This window comes from Prunus persica, chromosome G1 (genome assembly GCF_000346465.2).
Source record: "Prunus persica cultivar Lovell chromosome G1, Prunus_persica_NCBIv2, whole genome shotgun sequence".
Classification (NCBI taxonomy): Eukaryota; Viridiplantae; Streptophyta; class Magnoliopsida; order Rosales; family Rosaceae; genus Prunus; species Prunus persica.
The window spans coordinates 27,353,463-27,375,728 of NC_034009.1; the positions used below are offsets into that span (position 1 = coordinate 27,353,463).

General features: G+C 37.5%; 3 protein-coding genes and 1 long non-coding RNA gene across 4 annotated transcripts; 1 reads left to right on the top strand and 3 right to left on the bottom strand.

Moving 5' to 3' along the window:
- Positions 4,096-5,408, bottom strand: LOC109946568. The gene is made up of 2 exons (XR_002269690.1): positions 5,230-5,408; positions 4,096-4,318 (listed from the first exon to the last, which is right to left on the bottom strand). It is a non-coding gene; the product is annotated as an uncharacterized LOC109946568 (long non-coding RNA).
- Positions 7,266-9,645, top strand: LOC18793528 (dnaJ homolog subfamily B member 1). The gene is made up of 2 exons (XM_007223136.2): positions 7,266-8,266; positions 8,927-9,645. Exons 1-2 carry the CDS (start codon positions 7,815-7,817, stop codon positions 9,369-9,371), a joined length of 897 nt encoding a protein of 298 aa, XP_007223198.1. The 5' UTR covers positions 7,266-7,814; the 3' UTR covers positions 9,372-9,645.
- On the bottom strand, positions 10,683-11,723 carry LOC18789644 (thioredoxin H2). Its single transcript, XM_007226054.2, has 3 exons — positions 11,493-11,723; positions 11,243-11,365; positions 10,683-11,140 (listed from the first exon to the last, which is right to left on the bottom strand). Exons 1-3 carry the CDS (start codon positions 11,628-11,630, stop codon positions 11,009-11,011), a joined length of 393 nt encoding a protein of 130 aa, XP_007226116.1. The 5' UTR covers positions 11,631-11,723; the 3' UTR covers positions 10,683-11,008.
- On the bottom strand, positions 18,890-22,263 carry LOC18792465 (heterogeneous nuclear ribonucleoprotein U; the record flags this gene model as incomplete). The annotated part of the gene is given in 5 exon segments (XM_007223404.2): positions 18,890-19,574; positions 19,694-19,768; positions 21,807-21,982; positions 22,076-22,190; positions 22,192-22,263. Coding segments are annotated over 5 exon segments (828 nt in total), but the record flags the coding sequence as incomplete, so codon positions are not given.

Consider the following 22,266-nt stretch of genomic DNA (forward strand, 5'->3'; position numbering starts at 1 on the left):
TATACTTCTACTAATATTCACTCTTTTTACACAACATTTTCCTCTTTTTCATCTAGCATTTTGATTTCATATTTTTATGGCTTCTTCTATCGAAACCGGAGGGGCTTGGAGCACAATGGAAGATGTTTCTTTGTGTGAGGCTTGGCTCCAAATTTGTCATTGTCCCGTGTCCGGCAATGAAATGAAATTTTTTCATATGTGGAAAAAAATTCATGCCGAATTTTGTGAAAAAATTCCGGGGTCTACTCGTACGGAGATGGCATTATCCAGTAGGTGGAAAATTCTCAATAAAGAGTTGGGAAAATGGAGAAATGCCCTAGCAAAAGCGATGGACAACTATAGAAGTGGGCAAAATCGTACTAACGAGGTAAGTATTTTATAATTTTTGTGTTATTAAGTTTAATCTCCTAATATATATATTTTGTTAATATTGCTTACATTTTCAATATGTTGTATATATTTTGTTAATATTGCTTGCATTTTCAATATTTTGTTAATATTGCTTGCATTTTCAATATTTTGTTAATATTGCTTGCATTTTCAATATGTTGTATATATTTTGTTAATATTGCTTGCATTTTCAATATTTTGTTAATATTGCTTGCATTTTCAATATGTTGTATATATTTTGTTAATATTGCTTGCATTTTCAATATTTTGTTAATATTGCTTGTATTTTTAATATGTTGTTAATATTTCTTGCATATCCAATATATTTTAAATATTTATTGCATTTCCATTTTTTTGTTCAATAGATGATTCAAGCACAAATGTGGTTCGGTGCAACCGGGGGTGGCAAAAAAAGTTTCACCCATCATGAATGTTGGGAGGTGGTGAAATTTTGCAAACGCTTCGTAATTATTCCAACGGGTCCGGAGGTTGTGTTAAACGAGACGCCACTCCGTGATTCAATGACATCGGATTCACCTCTTTATTCTCCTATGAGTCAAGACTCACCCATCGAAAAGGAGCCGAGGCCCATTGGCCGAAAGGCCGCGAAGGCAAAGAAGAAGGGTAATTCAAGCAATCAAAATTCACAATTTTTGGAGGAAATTGCAAGGCAAAACGGCATAAGAATAGAAATGGAGCAAAAACGCCAAGAGCACGAGTTGGCCCTTGATGCTGAGTTTGCACGTGAAAGGGAGTATTTGCGCAAAAAAGATATGGACAAGACAGATCGGGAAACCATGGCGATGAATACAAGTCATATGTCCCCTGAAACAAAACAATTTTGGAAGCTAGAACGAAGGGATGTTATGAGAAGAAGACTTTTCCGGGATGATGGGCCTAGCAACACGGATTGGTTAAATGATGGAAACCATTAAATTAGTTAGCATATCTTTTATGTATTTGTATTTTAGTTGTTTTCTATTAAAGTTGTTATAATTCATGTATTTTATTTTATTAGTAATTCATAATGACTTGTATTACATTTCATTATTTAATAAACAAAGCATTCAATAAATTACCTTTTTATTCAACATATTCCATACTTCAAACAAAACATAATAAAAATAAAATTAAAAGTACAAACAAGGCACAATAAAAATAAAAACACAACCAAACCATACTAAATAAAACATAAGCAAAGCATCTATTCTCCATCATTAATCTTCATTGCCTTTCACCGCCCATAGATGCTCCATCAAGTGAAATTGACGCATTTCATGAATATACGAAGATTGCATCTCCGTATATCGATCTATCATTCGGGTCATCAAATGACCATCCCTCACCAACGGTTCCGGCTCAAACGGTTCTCCATTTGGCCCCATGGGTCTTTCATAAATCCGTGTCAAAGCCGTGTTCATTGGATCCGGTTCGTAGACCTCTAAAGCATCATAATCGTACTCATCCTCCACAATCATATTATGGAGGATGATGCAAGTCATCATAATGCTTCTGAGGATCTCCTCATCAAACATGCGGGCCGCACCTCGAATAATCAACCACCTGGCTTGAAGGATGCCAAAACACCTTTCGACATCTTTCCTATATCCCTCTTGATATGTAGCAAATAATTTTTGCTTCTGGGATCGGGGATTTGGAATGGTTTTGACAAAAGTCGTCCACCTCGGGTAGATTCCATCAGCTAGGTAGTATCCTGTCTGGTATACTGTATTGTTGACTTCATAGGTGACATTGGAGCCCTGACCTCTCAATACATCGTTGAAGACGGGGGATTGACCCAGCACGTTGAGGTCATTTTGTGATCCTGCAACTCCGAAGAAGGCATGCCAAACCCATGTGTCGAAACCAGCAACCGCTTCAAGGATGATACTTTTTTGGCCTTTTCGATTTCCATAATCACCTTGCCAGGCAGTTGGGCAATTCTTCCATTGCCAATGCATGCAGTCAATGCTACCAATCATTCCAGGGAATCCTCGAGCTTCGGCTTTTTGCAGAAGCCGTTGGAGGTCCCTGGGAGTAGGTCTACGCAGGTAGTCCCTAGTGTACAGAGTTTCAACAGCTTGACAAAATCTTACCAAAGCCTCCAACGTAGTGGACTTCCCCATCCGGGCAATCTCATCCACCTGATCAGCAGATGCTCCATATGCCAACATTCGTATAACAGCTGTAAGCTTTTGCTCCGGAAGAAGCCCCAAAACCCCAGCAGCATCACACTTTTGAACAAAGTATGCATCATAATTGCAAATATCATGCATGACTTTATTGAACAAATGAGGTTGCATTCTAAATCGCCTTCGAAAATCAACATCAGAGTACAAAGAAGTTGGGATAAAATAATCTTCCAAAAGATTCTTACCCCTAGAATGCCTATGTCTTTCCACATTCCGGCGGCGGCCGGCTTGTGAACTATGGCGGCGACCTTGGTTCTCTTCTTCTTCCAAAGCCACTGTTATGAGAACTTGCTCATCGACTTGTCTCTGCAACTCATTGACTTCATCTGCTCTACGGTTTCTCTCTCTTCTTTCTCTCTCTTGTCTCTCCAAGCATCTCCTAAATTCTTCCATTCAGAATGAATGAAGTATGAATTATAAACTCTCAGAAATGAAAATATAGAAAGATGTGGTGTGAGAGGTATGAGCTGAGACTCTGGTTTTATAGAAAAATTTGGCAAGATAGACATGCCACGTGGCTTGATTTTATTGGATGAAAATCATATCTGAAATTTGAAATTCATCCGAAATTTGAACCCTAATTTGTATGAAATTCAAAATTTGAAATTCATCCGAAATTTGAACCCAAATTTATCTGAAATTTGAATGTTGAAATTCATCCGAAATTTGAACCCAAATTTATCTGAAATTTGAATTTTGAAATTCATTCGAAATTTGAACCCAAAAATTTATCTGAAATTTGAACTTTGAAATTAATCCGAAATTTGAATCCAAATATCTTATCCGAAAATTTTATCTGATTATGAATAGTCTTGACACGTAGGAATCCGAAAATCTTATCTGAAAATATTACCCAAATTAATTATTTTCATTAAAAAATAGGAGGAAAAAACAAAAAAGTGAATAGTAATTGCCATGGCTAAGGGCAACGGGTGGAGAAACGATTTACTATTTGCAAGGGCAACTACTATTCACGTGAATAGTGCTTGCCCTAGCTCCACCCTTGCCATGGCTAAGGGCAAATGGGTGGAGTTGCTCTTAAAATGATTTTTTTGTTCAAGTGTTTGATAAAAGGGAAAGCATTTTTACCTTCACTTATATATATATATATATATATATATATTGTATTAAATATGTTTCCATCACACCTTAAAAATTATTTTAATTATAAAATAAATAAATTATTATGTTGAAAATTAAATATTTGTATCCAAATGCTCTAAACTAATGTTTTAAGTTAAATCCAATATATTCCATTAAAAATAAATATTCAGTCAATAATATAGTCATAACAAAAATTAAACAAGATGAACTCATTAAACTTGAAGCTATATGATTTCTCAATTCCTCCATTTCTTGTGCTATAGGACTATCTTCTTGTTATGCATCAATGCTGACAATTTTCGAGATCCACTTACAACATTTTCAGTTGTGGTAAAGTTACTATTCTTTTTTGTCATCTTATTGCAACAAAAACATTATATATATATATATATATATAAGCACAAAAGAATGGAATCATAGATATATCTTAACTTATAAATGCTTAAGGTGTAATGAGATTACCCAGAAAAAACAAGTACAATTTATTCCCTTTATGTGTAGAAGAATGAATAGAAAAGGTGGTCACCAACTCATAAAGGCAAAATACCAGATCCATCCTTGCTAATTTTCTCCACCCCACAGCCCACAGAAAAAGTATTGAATTATGCACTCTGCTGCCCACATCTTTTATCCTAATAAGAATACCCAAGCATACTCTGTTCCATCAATAAAAAAATTATTCTCTACCATGGAAATTAGAAAGCACCAGGCAAAGTCCTCTAAAATCTCACCAACCAATCCCACAAGGCAACATTATGCAATTAAGGCAGCCAACAAACACTTGTCCTCAGTCAATCACCATAGCCCTTAACCCAACATACAGACACTCATGAAAATCAAGATTTTAAACATTAAAAAACAAAAAAAAAACAAAAAAACAGAAATATATTGTTCATATAAGCTTCAAATTGCAATTAGTTTTGGAGAACCATGAGGGTGAAGGCAAAAAATGCAAGATGGTAAACACACAACAAGAAAAACAAAATGCTTATATTATGAAGAAGGATTTGAATAAATCAATAAAACTGGAAAGCAATACCTTTGGAAATTGGAACTCTCTGCATAAAGAAGAATATAATTTTAGAGCAACTCTAAAATAATTTGTATACCCTTCCGAGACATATAGAGGTAAGCCAACTCTGCTGCTAGCTAAGTATGGTATCATCTACCCACAAAGGCAAGCCACAACTCACAAGGAAGCCAAAGACACAACTTAGGACTCCAAAATAACAAGAAGAACAACAAGCGAATTACAAAACAAACCAAACTAGCCACAACTCATAGGAATACAAACCAAACTAAAGCCAATCTAATCCCCTGTATAGGCTAAGTAGAAAAACAACAATAATAAATAGCTACACAAATCTCCAAACGCAAGGATTACAAAGCACCATAATCTGAAGAAAAAATAATAATAAACAAGGAAACAAAAACATGAACAAAAAAAGAAAAGAAAAAAAAAACCAACAACAACAACTATTGAAGTTAAAACCCTAGAAATTAAAGAGAAAGAGGGAAGAAATAAACATAATATGCGTCATACATGAGTCTTGTGGCTTCTCAGGAGTGTGATTCATTTGATTCAGCAAGAAAAAAATAATAGGAAGAATACAAGAGATTCGAGAGAATGAGAACTCTGTGAAAGAGATGACGTGAAGAAGCAAAGGGATGCGAAGGAGAAGACGCACGATGAGAAGAGATTCCGTGAAAATAGATTGGGGTATTTTCGGAAGTTTGTAAATTTCATTAAACCAAACGCTTCTTCGAAACTGATTCCCGTATAATCAGCAAATGAAAGCACCTCATTAGCTGTTTTCCCTTATAATTTTCTCTTACAACAATTTTAACGATAAGTGATTTTCTCATAGTTTACCAAACGGATTGGGGTTCTCAATTTTTTTTAAAAATCACTTATCACCCCAAATAAATATTGCCAAACGACACTAAATAATAACTCTATGCTTGTATTGTTCTCATTCAAGTGGCAGTGTCCGACCGTTACTTTTAAAGAGTAAAACTAAAAGCACACTTAGAAAATAAAGACATTTTCACCTTTGACCTTCTCTATACCTACAAAATTAAAGAAGATTTCCTAATTAAATTCATAAGCCAAACTCTCCAAGTCCTTTAAACTTTCCAGTTTCCAGAGTTACTTTCCTAATGGAATTGGAAAACCACAACTTTCGCTTTTATCCATCTTTCCATTTTGTATTACTTTCCTAATACAAGAGTTAGAAGGATTCCTACTTCATTGTGAAAAGGATTATTTGAGAATTTCTTGATAGGTAAGACTCTTAAGTAGATGCATATAAATACAATTGCTCATGCTCAATCAGTTACGCAACCTACACTAAAGTATTCACCTATCTTAAATGAGTGTGTGAGGAATCAAATTGAGGAGAAGATCACGTGTACCAATTTTACATATCTCGACAACTTTGTGGCAAATCAAGGTAAGTATTTTTAGTTGCTTAGGCTTAATAAGTTCTACATTTTGATCATCACGTTTGAGAGCGACCTACCACCCCCACCAGAATAAGGCCAAAGTAGGCTAAGCTTTACCACCACCCTACTCATCGGGCCATCTGTGCCATTTGATCATGTGAATGATGATGATATCATGACCTCTATGGTGGCATCCAATACAAAAGTTGCACTCGTAAGTTGTAGGTAGTCAATCTCCTTTCTATGAAGAAGAAGAAATGCTTTTGATTACGTTTCACAAAAACTTTAAAACGCTTGAGATTTATAAAAGTACTCTCTTTAGAAATATTCGCAAACAATAGTAAAATTTATGTATTCTTGTTTTATTGTCTCTCTCTATCTCTCGTTTTTTTGGATAGGTGATATGACGTAAAAGTGGGTGTGGTCTGGTCTGATTCATAAATGACCTAATTTCATACAAAAATAGATAATTGGGCCTAGGAAAGAGAGGTGCTTTGATGTTGAACTTGGGGAAATATTAGTTATGAGATTAGAAATTTAGCATTGAACTTAAATATTTTTTTAAAAAAAAATAAAAAAATATATGGCCGGTCCCTGTCCGGTGTAAGGTGTGAAACTAGCATCAAACTGATTTGAACCAATCTGGTTTAGTTCGATGCTAGTTTGTTGACTTTTTTAGTCCACACATTTTTTTTCGAGTTTTTCTTTCCAATATGACTTAATGTTCTAATTTTCTGATCTCGATGTCCACTCCTAATATTACGTAGGGAAGTTTCTCTTTTCAAAAGGACTTAAGAGACATTGTTAGACTTCGAAATGCAAAGTAGCATTGACATTGACAATAACTCCTTGTCCAATAAGCAAAGTAACAACTAACACCATTTGCATTGCTGCTTTCGTAATTCAATCCAATTCACCACTTGACTTGCCAGCTGCATTATTATTAAAAGCCACAAAGTCGGTCGACACCACAAAATTACAACTATACTTTACAAGAAAGAATAAATTGGATCACACATACTCACAATGTCACATAGCAAAGCTTGGAAGAGGAAAGGGCGGCGTAATGAACAATCAATAATTAAATTAAATTAAATTAAATTAACTAAAGTTAACTAAATAAAAAAGTAGAAAACGGTGTCGTGTTGTGGAAACATTACGTGTCCAGAGATGGCGGCCATCTATCACTCATTCTATGTACCTCACCTCATCACCAGCATCAACGACCGACCAGAATCTGTGCAACTGTAAATATTTTCTTTTAATTCTTAAAAAAACCAAAAACAAAAAGAAACAAAAAAAAGTCTACAAAGATACTTTGTTTCTTCAAGCTCCCCCCACTTGACTGCACGTTGTGGTTTTTATTTAATGTTAATACCAACTGTGTCCTTCTTGCTCCTGGAGCAACCTACCTTATCGACAACAACAACACTGACGAAACGCGTACCAAACTAAGCGCTCAAAAATCTCCACACTCTAAATCTAAAACTAGAAAAACCGCGTTTCGTTTCGTTTGGATTTTGCTCGCCATGCACTTCCACAACCGGCCCACTCGCCGATTTTTCTCTCCGATTGCCCCCATTTCATAATTCTGGTTTTTCAAATTCAAACCCGCAGATATCGACATTCTTCTCTTTTAATTCACAGCGGAAAATTAAGCGGAGCCGTTGATTCGAGAATCAGATGGGCGTGGACTTCTACAACGTGCTGAGAGTGAACCGGGACGCGACCCAGGAGGACCTGAAGAAGGCGTACAAGAGGTTGGCGATGAGGTGGCACCCGGACAAGAACCCAGTTGACAACGAAGGAGCAGAGGCCAAGTTCAAGCAAGTTTGCCAGGCCTACGATGTCCTCAGCGACCCCCAGAGGCGTCAGATCTATGACATCTACGGCGAGGAAGGGCTCAATTATGGTGACCCAGATGATATTTTTGCCGAGTTCTTCGGCGGATCTGGGGACAGAGACAGGGTGTTTAAGAAGAAGAATAGCCTTAATGGTAGTTATGGCGGTGGCGGTGGAGGGAAAAGTAAGAAGCTTGCGGCGATTGAGAGTAAGTTGGTGTGTAGTTTGGAGGATTTGTACAAAGGGACCAGAAGGAAGATGAGGATTTCAAGAACTGTTCCTGATGAATTTGGGTGAGTGCTCTAATCTCTCTCTGTGTCTCTGTTTTTGAGTTCCTTTTATATATTTATATGTGGGAATTGCTGCAAAATTTGTTTTTTCTTTAATTGGGATTTGGAATTTTTGGAAAATGATGTGTTTGTATTGTTTCTAATTTAGAGTGTTTTTGGCATGTTGACTCTTTCACTGACTTTAATTTGGTTTGATCTAAGCATATATATACATTATGTGGTTCAAATTGGATTGAGTAGCTTTGTTTTGGGTAGGTGTTTGAGTTTGCTAATTAATTAAATCAGACATTTGGAGATGTTTAGCTGATCTTGACTTTTACTTGAACGATTTTGGGTGAGATTTCATTTTGTTTGTCTCCCTCCTGTAAAGGGAAAGGGAATTAAGGCCTCATGAAGTTTCTTAATTTGAGAAGATTGTCCTTTCTTTGTTTTAATCACTTAGCAATCTAGTAGCTTGCGAATTGGTGTTGAATTGATGATTCTTTGGAGATTTAGGGTTGAGTCCTGGGTAGAAATCTACAGAGCAGCCCTGAGCTTAGTCTGTTGTAACCAAATTTCTTTGTAATAAGTGTTTAGACATTTAGTTAACAAAAACTTTTTTGCCCTTGAATGATTCTCTCCTCTAGTTCTGTTTTGTCTAATTTTCAGAAAACTTTGTTGCAGTAAGCCGAAGACAGTTGAGGAAATCTTAAAGATAGACATCAAGCCTGGTTGGAAGAAGGGTACGAAAATCACCTTCCCAGATAAAGGCAACCAAGAACCAGGAGTCTCTCCAGCAGATCTTATATTCGTGGTCGATGAAAAACCCCACGGTGTTTTTAAGAGGGATGGGAATGACCTTGTGGTCACTCAGGAGTTATCTCTACTCGAGGCTCTCACGGGGACTTTCGTCAATCTGACAACCTTAGACGGAAGGATTCTGATGATCCCAGTGAGAGATATAATTAAACCTGGTCATGAGGAATTGATCCCTAATGAGGGAATGCCCATCTCAAAAGATCCCACCAAGAAAGGAAACCTCAGGATCAAGTTTGACGTCGTCTTTCCATCGAAGCTGAGTGTAGAACAGAAAAGTGATCTGAGACGGGTGCTTGGTCGAGCTGATTAATTCCTAGTTTGATCAGAGTTCATGCCTAACTAGGATGCCAAGTCCATTAACTCTAATTGGCAAATTAAGATCAATTTTGTAAATATTTAATGTTTCCACTGCTTAATTGTGCATACTAGGAAGCAAAGTTTTTAGGGTTGGATTGGGCCTTCCATTTCAAATTAATCAGTGTAATAGCAAATAGCTATTAGTCCTTTCTTTTTTAAGAATGATGGAAAAACCATTTGTATAATGTGTTTTGTTTTTTAAATGATGAACTGGTTTTAGCTTCAAGCTTCTTCTCTCTCTGATTATTTCTTTTGCGGACAATGCCCTATACATTTGAGTGGTTGAGGAGAATTGGAGTTACAAGCTTGTACAGACTTTGGTCCGTGTTCATATATTATAAGTCAGTCTGCTTGAATTCATTGCATGTTGTTGTCTCTGCTTAACCGTTGGGGTTGGTGGTCCTCAATCCTGATGGTACAAACATTTAGAGGGCATGGCATATTTTTCTACCTCCAAGTCCAACGTATTGCTGGCTATGTCTTTAAGTCATAGTTGAATACCTAGGTGAATTAGATTCCAAATTCCTATTGAAGTTGTTTATTAAATCATATGGAATTGGGGTAGCAGTGGTGCTAATTACTAAAATGTCCTCATTATTGAGTTCAAGTATATGGAAAATTTGGAAATTTTAAAATTGTGTGAGGATATAATGGGTAAAAAAGATGAATTCCTAATGAGTTAATTCTCCTGAAATTGGAATATCACCTCTCACCCAAGAATTGAATTCCTCCAAAATTAAGAATTCAATTCCTAATTTTGTGTGGGTTCTACTTACTTTTTAATTCTGTGATGTGAATCATATGAATTCTGTGGGTTCCACAAAGAATTGAATTCCTCCAAAATACATGAATCTTTCATAGGTGAAATTCAATTCTTGATAAGAATTCCAATTCATAATAAAAATTCTAATTCCTAATTAGGAAACACCAAGCTCCACTACCGACCCCTTGTGGCCTGCATTTGATGAGCATCACCCATTTTTGTTCTTTTTCTTTGTGGTGGGATTGAAAAGGTGATGCTCAACGTGTGCACGAGCGCCAATGAATATACAATACCATAGTGATAAGAATGTGACGGAGTGCTTAAATGTACGAACATACCTACCTTTTTATTTTTGTAATAATGATGAAAAGTTGAGAATATTTTTTATATTACGAAAAAGAGATTACTAGACCAAACGTTAGCTGATTATATTGCAGGGATCAAATTTGTGATTTTAAAGCAAGTTGTGAATTGTGATTGCATTGAATTGGATAATTCATGAGTTCTAAGTATACTGGTATTGAGTCGGATTATAAAAGGAAGGAGAGCAAGAGAAGACATTTCAAATTAAAATCAAAAGTGAAATACCTACGTACAGACACCATAACTCCATGCATGAAAATTAAATAACTTAGGGTCATATTTTATTCAATCTCCCCTCTGAGAAACGAAGTCAGGGGATGGAGACACCTTATTTCTTTTTTCTTCTTTTTTTGTTGGCTTTATTTCCACATCATCATATTCCCGATCGATCGAGCTCAATTTTACTCTGAGCATCAGCCATCAAGCTTCTTCAAGCTTCTTCAACCTTCATTATTATTTTTATTTTATTTCCTGTGTTTCTCAATCTTCTTCTGGAGTTCCTCCTTCCTGGCCCCCACGACCTTATCAACCACGTCCCCTTTCTTCACAAAAACAAATGAAGGCATTGCCTGCACCCCGAACTCCCTAGCCACATCCTACATGTATACAATTAATATCAATCGCTCAAATCCTTATTATTATTTCAATAATATAGAAACAAAAATTCATCATGCATAAATAAATTAAAATATATATACCGGTAACTCGTCTACATCCAGCTTGATAAACTCAACGTCTGTGTATTTATCAGCATACTCCTTCAATGTTGGCTCCATGGCTCGACAAGGTCCACACCATGTTGCCGTGAAATCTATCACCATCTATATATATTTTTTCATCAACACCGCCACCACCATGCAAATTAGTACAACAACAAAAAAACTCAAAGAGAGAGAGAGAGAGAGAGAGAGAGAGAGAGAGAGAGAAAGAACTTATAAATATAAGTACCAGTTTGTTGCTTTCTTTGGAGGCATTGAAGTGAGTGTTCCATTGGTCCTTGGAATGGAAGGCCATGATGCGAGACTTCTTTCCGCGTGATGAATCATCATCGGAGTAGTCTTGAATGTGTGATAAGTTGCCTCCCATTTTCTCTTCTCCTTCTCCTTCTTCTTCTTCTTCTTCTTCTTTGTTTGATCAAATTAATAAACAAAGAAAGAAATATTGGGGTATTTGTAAGTGGTGGGCAAGGGGAGTTTATATAGTGGCAGTGGGCAAAAGGAAGTTGAATGATGACCTATAAGAAGGAACCCGATTCATTGCATGTTTGACACAACTATCATTCTACTATGTGGACCGCTAATATCTTGTCCGAGAGAGCAATTATTCCAAATCACTACACTAATAAAATCTTTGTGATTTCAACATTTTTTAAAGTTCATATTTATGAGTTGATTTGAGATTTATGATTGGGCCTTACCCTTCTTTTTAACTGACAGGGAAGGAAACCCTAATTTAAGCAAGTAAAGAGCAAGTTTTGTGACCTGACGTCAAAAGAAATGAAAACAACGTATCAACAGTAAAATATGTTAATGGAGAACTTACCGCAAGGAGAAGAATGGGATAAATATATTCTCTCTCCATTAGCATCCAATTTAAAACTAAAAGTCAGCGTAATTATAAAATAAATTTAAGTTTTAGCCAAAATAAAAGAACAAAAAGGGCATCTTGTTTTTTTCACTTTACAGGTAGGGTTCCCATGTTTTGCTTCGTCCGAGTTGCGTGCCACCCATGCATGCACATAAAGCAAAAGCTACCATACTTACCACCCACAAAGCCAAACCACAAATGATAATCGCTTTTGGAAAAAGCATTTATATCATCCAATCACAGGGAGACCCAAATTGCGGCTGAATATATAGTAACAAATACAACATGTTTTTTTGAAACCCAAAAAAATACAACATGTTTTTCTTTCCTTTTTAATTTTATATTTCTTTTGGCTAGAAACATCTTCATATTTCATTTATGATTGAAGGAAAAAAAATAAGAAGAGCAAAATATGAAGACCACTAAAAAAAAGCTAAAAAGCAACTATATCGGACCGATCTGAAAAAGTTTTATAATTTTTTTTTTTCTTCCAAAGATGAAAAATTCAGTGATAATTTGTGGTGTTAGGACTCATTTGATTTTCAATTCGTTCCTTATTCGTCTCTACTTCTCACCAATGAAATTCAATCTGTTTAATGGCAAGTAGATATGCTTTTGAAGATTATAAAAGAAATAATCTTGCTTTGGGAGAGAGAGGGGGCCAATTAAAGCCAAAAAGGCATAGTTTGCATCTCATTCGCTGATTAATTTATTTGGGAGATGTAGAGTAGAGGTACATCTTATTCTAAATGGATTTTGTAGTAGACATGACCAAACTTTATCCCGAAATCAAACCAACATATAAAAAATAAAGGGTAAACTACAATAAACCCACCAACTTATAGGGTTATTTACTAGTTCATACTTGATTTTGGGGACATTTACGAGTACATACTCTACGTCTCGAAAAACCTACAATTTGCCATTTCCGTTAGCGAGATCGTCAGGAAATCCGTTATCTGCCTACGTGGTATTTATGGGACCCATTTTCTAATAAAAATTTTACTTTTAAAATTTTAAAAATATTAAATTTAAAATTTAAAAAAAATTAAAAACCCTACCCAGATTCTCTCTCTCTCTCTCCTGATTTCTTCCCCTTTCCTCCCAATTCCTTCCCCCCCAGATTTCTTCCCCCACCTAATTTCTTCAACCAGATATAACTCTGGGTGCTTTAACCCCATATAACACCACAATATTCGAACTACTGAACCACCCAACCCGCATAGGATGGAAGGAGAAGAGGAAGCTATCGCGATCCAAACCCTCCTCGACCTGTGACTCGACTTATTGCTTAGATCTGGGTGGCACAAGGTCGTGTTCAAATAAGAGGTTTGGGGCCGTGCAACCAGATCCTTGATAGTCAAACAGAAAAAAAAAATCAATTAAAGAACAAACGTCCTTTTCCTTGCTCAATTCTCCTCCTAATCACGTCTCTATACACGCAATCAACATACCCAAAATCGTTTTCCTTCGACAAAGCACTTAACAAAGGCTCACAAGACAAAACTGATAACTTGGACCCAGAATCACCAGCTCTCTGAAATGCTTCAAAACGAAAATGAATCTTCAAACTTTTCACATATGCTAGCACCAACATATAAATTATAATGGAATTTTCACAAAAATGGTTGCTTGCTACACATTGAAAGCATGTGAAAATTTGAAGAAACCGAATGCTTCTCACTGTTTCTAACAAACCCATCTAAGAAAGCATAATCTTTGAGTTTTTTTTTTTTGGGCGATTTTTCTTCATCCATTTCCCAAAACGGCAGCATTTATGGCAAAGGGGGTAGATTTGATTTGGATTGATGAGATGAAGATGAATCCCATGCATGTTGTTACTTTGATACGCTTCCTTATCACTTTCGATGCTGATGCACGATCATCATCATTTATTTTCCCCCATCATCACCATGATGGTAAAAATCAGGAGATGTTTGTTTGCTGCTGCTGCCCTTTCTCTCCAGCACGTAGACGGGTCTCGCACCAAACTGGGTCAAATTCCAGAAAGCGACACAGTCACCATGCCCCATGGAGGTGAAACCAAGGGGCGGAGAGAGAGAGAGAGAGAGAGAGAGAGAGAGAGAGAGAGAGAGATGGCAACTTGATTTGGGTTGAAGAGAGTCAGATCTAATGGAGGTGGGGAAGAGCTGTGGGGAGGGTGGGTTGGAGGTCAGGCTGGAAGGCAGGGGAAATAGGAGAAGATGAGATTTTTTTTTTTTTTTTGGGTGTGTGGATTTTTTATTATTGTTTTTTCATTTATTTTTTTTTTTTTATTTCTTATGTGGAGTCCACGTTAGTTAAAAAATGGGTCCCACAAATGCCACGTAGGCAGATAATGGATTTCCTGACGGTCTCGTTAACGGAGGGGCAAACTGTAAGTTTTCCGCGACGTTGAGTATGTACTCGTATATGTCCCCAAAATCGGGTATGAACTCATAAATGACCTTAGAGGTTGGACGGATTTACTGTAGTTTGTCCAAAAATAAACCGTCATCGGATGTGGATGTGTATTAGTTGGAGCAATTACTCCCTTAGAGCAACGCCATCGCAAGACCCAACCCGGGGGAAAGGCCCCCTAGGCGAGCCCAACCGCGCTCCAGCGCGAGAGAATCGGCCCGGGCAGCTGCTGGGTCCTACGAGCCCGGGCAAGCCCAAGGGCAAGTTCGGCCTGGGCTTTAGCCAGAGTTTTGTGACGTCAGCACACGGTAAACCAAATTTTTTTTACCGTTGGCGCGTGAATTACAGGCGCCAACGGTAAAAAAAAAATTCATTTCTGCGCACTGACGTCAGCCCTGACAACATCCAACGTGCAAGTGCCACGTGTCGCGACAGGGATGCTCCGATAGTTTTTTTCCAGAAATCCGACGGTCCTCGTTTTTTTGGCTTAAAAAATTGCAAAAAAATTAGAAAAAATTCTGAAATTTTTTTTTAAAAATACGAAAAAATTATATATTTTTTTCCCTATAAATACCTAACCATTTTATTTACTTTCCACACAAAATCTTCATACAATTCTTCTCCATCCCCAATATTTTTTACCCTCCACTCACATTATTCACTTTCCTCACCAATTCTCCGTACAAACTCTTCTCATTCCAATATTTTGTACTCTCCACTCACATTTTTCACTTCCAACCGGAGGCTCGTGGTTAACTCAGGAAGATATTGCGTTGTGTCAGTCTTGGGTGAACGTTAGTCATGACCCTATCACGGGCAATGAGATGAAGTTCCATCATATGTGGAGCAAAATTCATAGAGAATTTTGTCAAAGATCGGGTTCCATTCGGACCGAAATGGCGTTGTCTAGTAGATGGAAACTTCTGAATAAAGAGTTAGAAAAATGGAGAAATGCCTTGACAAAAGCAAGGGAGAACATTCGAAGCGGTCAAAATCTATCCGATGAGGTAAAATATTTATAATTGCCATTTTCATCAATTTAATGTAACTTTTTTTTGTGCATATTCTATTTCTTTTTCTTGCATAATATTTTTTTTTCTTTTTGCATTTCCAATTTGTCTATATTTTCTTGCATAATCAATTTTATTCTTGCATTTCAAAATAGTTTATATTTTCTTGCATAATAATTTTTTTTTTCTTGCACTTCCAATTATTTATTTTTAATATATCATACAAGCACAAATGTGGTTCGGTGCCATGGGGCAAGGCAAAAAAAGTTTCGTGCATTTCCAATGTTGGGAAGTTGTGAAGGATTGTTCAAGATTCAAAATTATTCCCACCGGTCCGCCGGTTGTGTTGAATGAGACGCCGCTCCACGATTCACCATCAACCGATTCGCCATTGGACTCCCCAATGGAAACGGAGTCACCACTCCCACGTCCGCCTAGACCTATTGGAAGAAAGGCGGCAAAGGCCAAGAGAAGGGGCACTTCGAGCAATGAATGTGTACAATTATTGGAGCACATAGCTAAGAACACCTCACTAAGAATTGAGAGAGACTTGAAAAGAAATGAAGTAGACAAGGCACGAGAGGAAACATTTGCAATTCAACAGCATCATGCACAAGAAAAAGACATGGATGATAGAGAGATGAAAATTATGGCCATGGATACGAGCCATATGTCTCCTGAAACAAAGGCCTATTGGAAGCATAGACGAAGGGATGTGATTAGAAGAAAACTTTTCCATGACGACGGACCTAGCAATACGGATTGGTTAAATGATGAAAACCATTAGGTTGTATTGAAACACCTTTGCCATATGTTGTATTGTTGTATTGTTGTATTATCCTTTAATTTGTTGTATTGTTTCCTTTTCATTAAATAAAAAAAGCATTAAATAATATGACTTTATTAAAAATATTTGAGCATCAAAACAAAGATTAATTAAAACCAAACCATAATTTATTGCAAACAACACACAAAACAACTCATACATAAAAGCATAATAATAATAAATAAAAGCATAATTCCAAAAAACACCACACACAAAATAAAGCATAATTAAAAACAAAGCATAATTCCAAACAAAGCACTAATCTGGACTTCATCCATTGTGATTGCCTTTTATCTCCCACAAGTACTCGATCAAGTCAACTTGACGTCTCTCGTGAACATATGAAGATTGCATTTCTTCATAACGATCAATCATGGGGTTGTTGAATCGACCATCCCGAACTAACGGTTCGGACTCCATTGGTAGTTCATTTGGTCCCATCGGCCTTTCATATATTCTTGTCAACGCCGTGTTCATGGGATCGGGTTCAAACACCTCTGGAGCATCGTAGCCATACTCATCCTCCACAATCATGTTGTGGAGGATGATGCAAGTCATCATAATACTCCGCAGCACCTCCTCGTCTAGCATCCGAGCAGCACCCCTGATAATTGCCCAACGAGCTTGCAAGATACCGAAACACCTTTCCACGTCTTTCCTGTAACCTTCTTGAAAGGAAGCAAAGCTTCTTTCCTTCTCGGATTGGGGATTCTGAATTGTTTTCACGAATGTCGTCCACCTAGGATAAATTCCGTCGGCAAGGTAGTACGCACCAGATTATACGGTATTGTTGATTTGGTACGTGACCCGGGGGGAATGACCTCGCAATACCTCGTCGAACACCGGGAATTGACCAAGGACATTGAGGTCATTCTGAGATCCGGCAACCCCGAAGAAGGCATGCCAAACCCAACAGTCGAATGAAGCTACGGCCTCCAAAATTATACTTTTTTGGCCCTTTCGATTCCCGTACTCTCCTTGCCAAGCAGTAGGACAATTCTTCCACTGCCAGTGCATGCAATCAATGCTTCCAATCATGCCTGGGAAACCTCGAGCCTCTGCTTTTTGTAGCAGCCTTTACAGGTCCCTCGGCGTGGGTTTGCGAAGGTACTCCTTCGTGTACAAATTTTCCAATGCATCACAGAATCTCACCAAGCACTCTAGGATAGTTGATTTTCCCATCCTTGCAATCTCATCCACCTGCTCTGCAGATGCCCCATAAGCAAGCATCCGCAAAGCAGCTGTAAGTTTTTGCTCCGGGATAAGACCCAAAACTCCAACAGAATCATGCTTTTGAATGAAGTATGTGTCGTAATTACAAATATCATGCATGATTTTTTGAAACAAATGTGGCTGCCTTCTATATCTCTCTCGAAACTTATGAGCAGGATATAACGAATTTGGGATAAAGTAATCCTCCAAGAGATTCTTACCCCGAGACTCTCTACGTCTGTCCACATTTGGGGCACGAGGACGACGGTGTTGCCTTGATTGATTAAGCATACACACCGCTGCTGCAAGCATTTGTTCCTCTTTTTCATCGGCGTCCCGATCTTCTTCAGCACGTCTATACCGGATTTCTTCCATTTCTTTCTGTTGCCTCTCTAACACCCTTCTCAAGTTTGACATTGAGAGTAGAATGTGTTTTGTAAAATCTGAGAAATGAAGGAATAGATAAGAGATGGTGTGAGAGGTATGAGTTGATGGTGTAGTTTTATAGAAGGATTCAGAAAATAGAGTGACACGCGGCACAATTTTAGAGGGTGAAAATCTTATCTGAAATCTGAGATTATAATTTTAAAAAAATATCTGAAAATCTTATCTGACATGGGACACGTGGCATAATTTTAGAGGGTGAAAATGTTATCTGAAATATGAGATTATAATTTTTTTTAAATATCTGAAAATCTTATCTGACATGGGACACATGACACAATTTTAGAGGGTGAAAATGTTATCTGAAATCTGAGATTATAATTTTTTTTTAATGAATATCCGAAAATTTTATCTGGAATAAGACACATGGCAATCGAGATTCTCATCTAAAAATCTTTTCTGAAAAAAATGGACACGTGACAACCAAAAATATTATCCGAAAATTTAATTACAAAAGATTATCAAAATTAATGGTTTAAAGTATAAAAAAATAGAAAATAAAGTACAATGAATAGTATTTACCTTAGACTTGTTCTAAACTTAGTCTTCATGAGTGGAACCACAAATGACAAGACTGCCACTATTCATGTGAATAGTGGCAGCCCTTGCTTGCCCTTGCCTTAGACTTAGCCCTTATGGGTGGAGTTGCTCTTAAGAGAGGTCATGGGTTCTTGTCTTAGTATCCATGCAGTGCATGTAAGTTTATTATGTTCTTACCCCTCTCAATGAGAATGTCAAAATTCAATTATTAAAAAATCCATCAGCATAATTAGGGACCGTCGCAGTCACGGACACCAGCAACCATGAACATATGCCACATCAAGAGATTTATTTATCAGGGTCTTTGAGAAATGATATAATTGAACTACTCATAGGGGGAAATTTAATCATCAGGCAGGCCGGCACCTGCGTTAAATTAAGTCAAATCATGTCCCAAAAATACTGCAACATGTTACCTCCTTCAAAGTTTTTGACCACAAAATGCATGAGCTGAAACTACAAAAGACCAAAAGACGTCCTGGATGGTGAATTCGTCAACGGCAGAACTCACAGCCAAACAATATTTCATGCAAAGCAGAAAACGTTTTCACCCCCACCCCCAACCACAACCCCCATTATAAAAACTAGTAAAGAAGCATCCTATGGAAACTAACAGTATTGTCATGATGCAACTCCAACGTTGGCCGAGTTATGGCCATCTTGAGCTGCGGAACCGTGGTGGTTGTAAGAGGGCCCACCACCTCTACCGCCCCTTCCCCTATTGTTATAGTAGTTCCTCGGATAATAATTTCCAGGCTGGTCATAGAACTGGTTGCGGCCATTCTGGTAGGGTCCACCTCCTCTTCCACTGCCTCGACCTCCACGGCCATTGGTGTTTACTCTACGCCCACCTCCACCACGACCACCTCTTTGGTTTTGATATGGCCTGCGTGAAAATTGCTGTTGCTCAGATTCTACATCTCTTTGATTGTACTCTAGTTCTGTTTCTAGCTTGGCTTGTTCTTGTTGAACCGAGACAACCTCAGAAGGATTTTCTGTTTCTAATTCATCCTGCAAAGCAAGAACGTCCCCCATTTCAATAAATAAATAAAACCAATTTCCAGGAAGAATTGACAGTAAAATGCTAAAAAAGAAAGAATGACTGTAGAATGCTAAGCACAGAGCACCACCTTCTGAAGTTCCTCTGTGCGACTGGATTGGTTATCACCAGTCTCGTTTCCTTGAAAATTTGCTGTGTCTTCATCCTACAGAGCATATACAGAAAATTCAACACTTATAACTTGACCAATTGCTATTGCTCAGTTAACAACAACAATAACAAAATCAAGTAATCAAATATATTATAAATGGGTGTGACCAGAAACAGCATAACAATGGAGTTGAAATAAAGATCGCTATTCCATATGTATCGTCAAAAGGAAACAAGTAAACATTGCATGCTCAAGTTGTTATCCATACCAGATTAAACCAAAAAAGTAAAGATATCTTTATATCTTATAAATATATAAGAAAGAGAAATGCATTAGACAATCTTGATTCGAAGTTTTGGATAGATCCCAATGCACTCGTTCAAATCATCTCTCACATGCAAATAAAAAGAACTCCCAGGTAAACTAAAAAAGATGTATTGTACCCCTGCCTATCTGTGAAAAGTTACCCCTATTTGAATTTACACCACCACTACCAGACACAGCCCCCCCTCCCCCGCGCCCCTCTTCAAACCTCTGACAAGTATGGCCGATACAGAAGTTTACTTATTGCAGAATGGTAGTCAAGTCTGCCTCCAAACTTGTTAATCATATAATTTAGGTAGTGGACAAGTTCACATACGTCCTCCACAAGTCTCAAGTTACATTTAAATCAAAACAGGCACAATGGGTTCAGGAGAAATGCAGTGGAGATAAGGGCCAATGCCAAAGCAAATAGATTAGGCTGAAATACAACAGGCGCATCACTAAAATGTATCCTCTGGCAGCAACCAGACTTACTAAACTAGACTGAAATATAACCACCATAGATTCATGAGCAAAAATCCCTAAAGGGAGCGGAGTGGGAAGTAGGTGGCAGCAAACCCCCCAAAACATAATCTTTGGAGAGCACCGCCCAAAACACCCAACAGACTACTTTAAATAATATGGCTCAGATTCAGTCGAATGGGGTTACAAACAACTAAACATTTTAGATGGCGGCAAAGTTGTACATAACATGTTATACAAAGTGAGATGGGAACCAACAACTACCTACCCAAAAGGGCTAGAAGGTTCTAAGCATATATACATCATATCAAATATCTTAAAGAGTAGTGGAAAAAGATAGATACAAAAAACTTTTAATATGTGTGGTTCAGCTGTAAGGGAGATAATGAAATTTCAATTTCACAACAAAATACATCAATGCATGTTAGAAAGTTTTTAATGATCATTGGGCATAGCATTCAGAATAATCATGACTATTGTTGTCACATATACAAGAAGCACATAAATTTTTCACAGATCACGTTTGGGGGCAAGGGCACACAGACCCAAAAATGAATGCTCACAAATTGACAACTTCTGAGCCCACAAAATAAAATACGAACTCAGTTGAGACCTAATTCTGCTCGTGGTTCAAATAATCAGAGTTTCATGTAGCACTAAATATCAATCTGCACTATTCTAATTTATGTTGCCCAGTTCAACAAAGAAAACATCTTTCACTATTTCATAGTTTCCAAAATGCTCGCATCTAGAAGGGAACATAAGCCGCCAACACCTCATTACTCACAGTAGTTAGTTCCTGAGATTGTTCTACCAATTTCCAGCTTCCAGTCAACTAAACCCTCTTTAAACTTATGATAGACACTACTATGCCCCACAGAAACAGAGTCAGATCACCACATCTTGCACTTCAACGTTTCCATCAACCAACAGAAAAATATAAGCATGAATATAAGAAGACAAATGTTCTTAAAAAGAAAAGATGGTATACTACTCATGCTAAATTGCCCACATAACATGTCTAAGTTTATGTGTTCTGAGGCACAGCTTGTTAAGCAACCAACACAAATATACCATTTCTCGGAGATTTTCTTTGCTTATATCATTGTTTAATTTTTCTAAACATAATTCTTTCGATGATATGCTGAACTAAGAATTAAAAACAAAATCATGACTTCAAATCATGCATCACAATCGAAACACACAAAAGATCATAATGAACTAAGCACCTACATTGTTATTGGAACAATAAAAAGCAGACCCCATATCACAAGTAGCCAAAACTTAAAACTAAATCAAGTTATACCTTCTGCTGGAAGTGTGCAACTTCACCTTCCACCTGGACAGGCACCTGCACCTGAAAAGGAGCATAGTTCCCAGCAGCAGCTGCCGCAGCAACTTCCACTGGAGCTTTCATTTCCGGTGTAGTAGTAAAGTAGACCGAAGCCATAATCTTACTAAGTCTCTCTCTCAAGCTGGCATCTACATAAAAATTAAAACTTCGATGTCAGAGAATCAACCACATAATTTGCAAAAACCAACTAAACATATTTCATAAAAAGATCGAAACTTTACAAGTTACACTGGCATTAGGCTCAATGGGTTGGTCCGACTTAGCGAGCCAAAGCTTGGCGTGCTCGATGCAGCGCTGCAACGCATTCTTATGCGACAAGCTGGAATCGACGGGCCGGCGAGATCAATAACCCAACGAGCGTCGAAATTAAATCCAAGTCCCTCCGCGCCGAGCATCTCAGTATCGTCGTCGG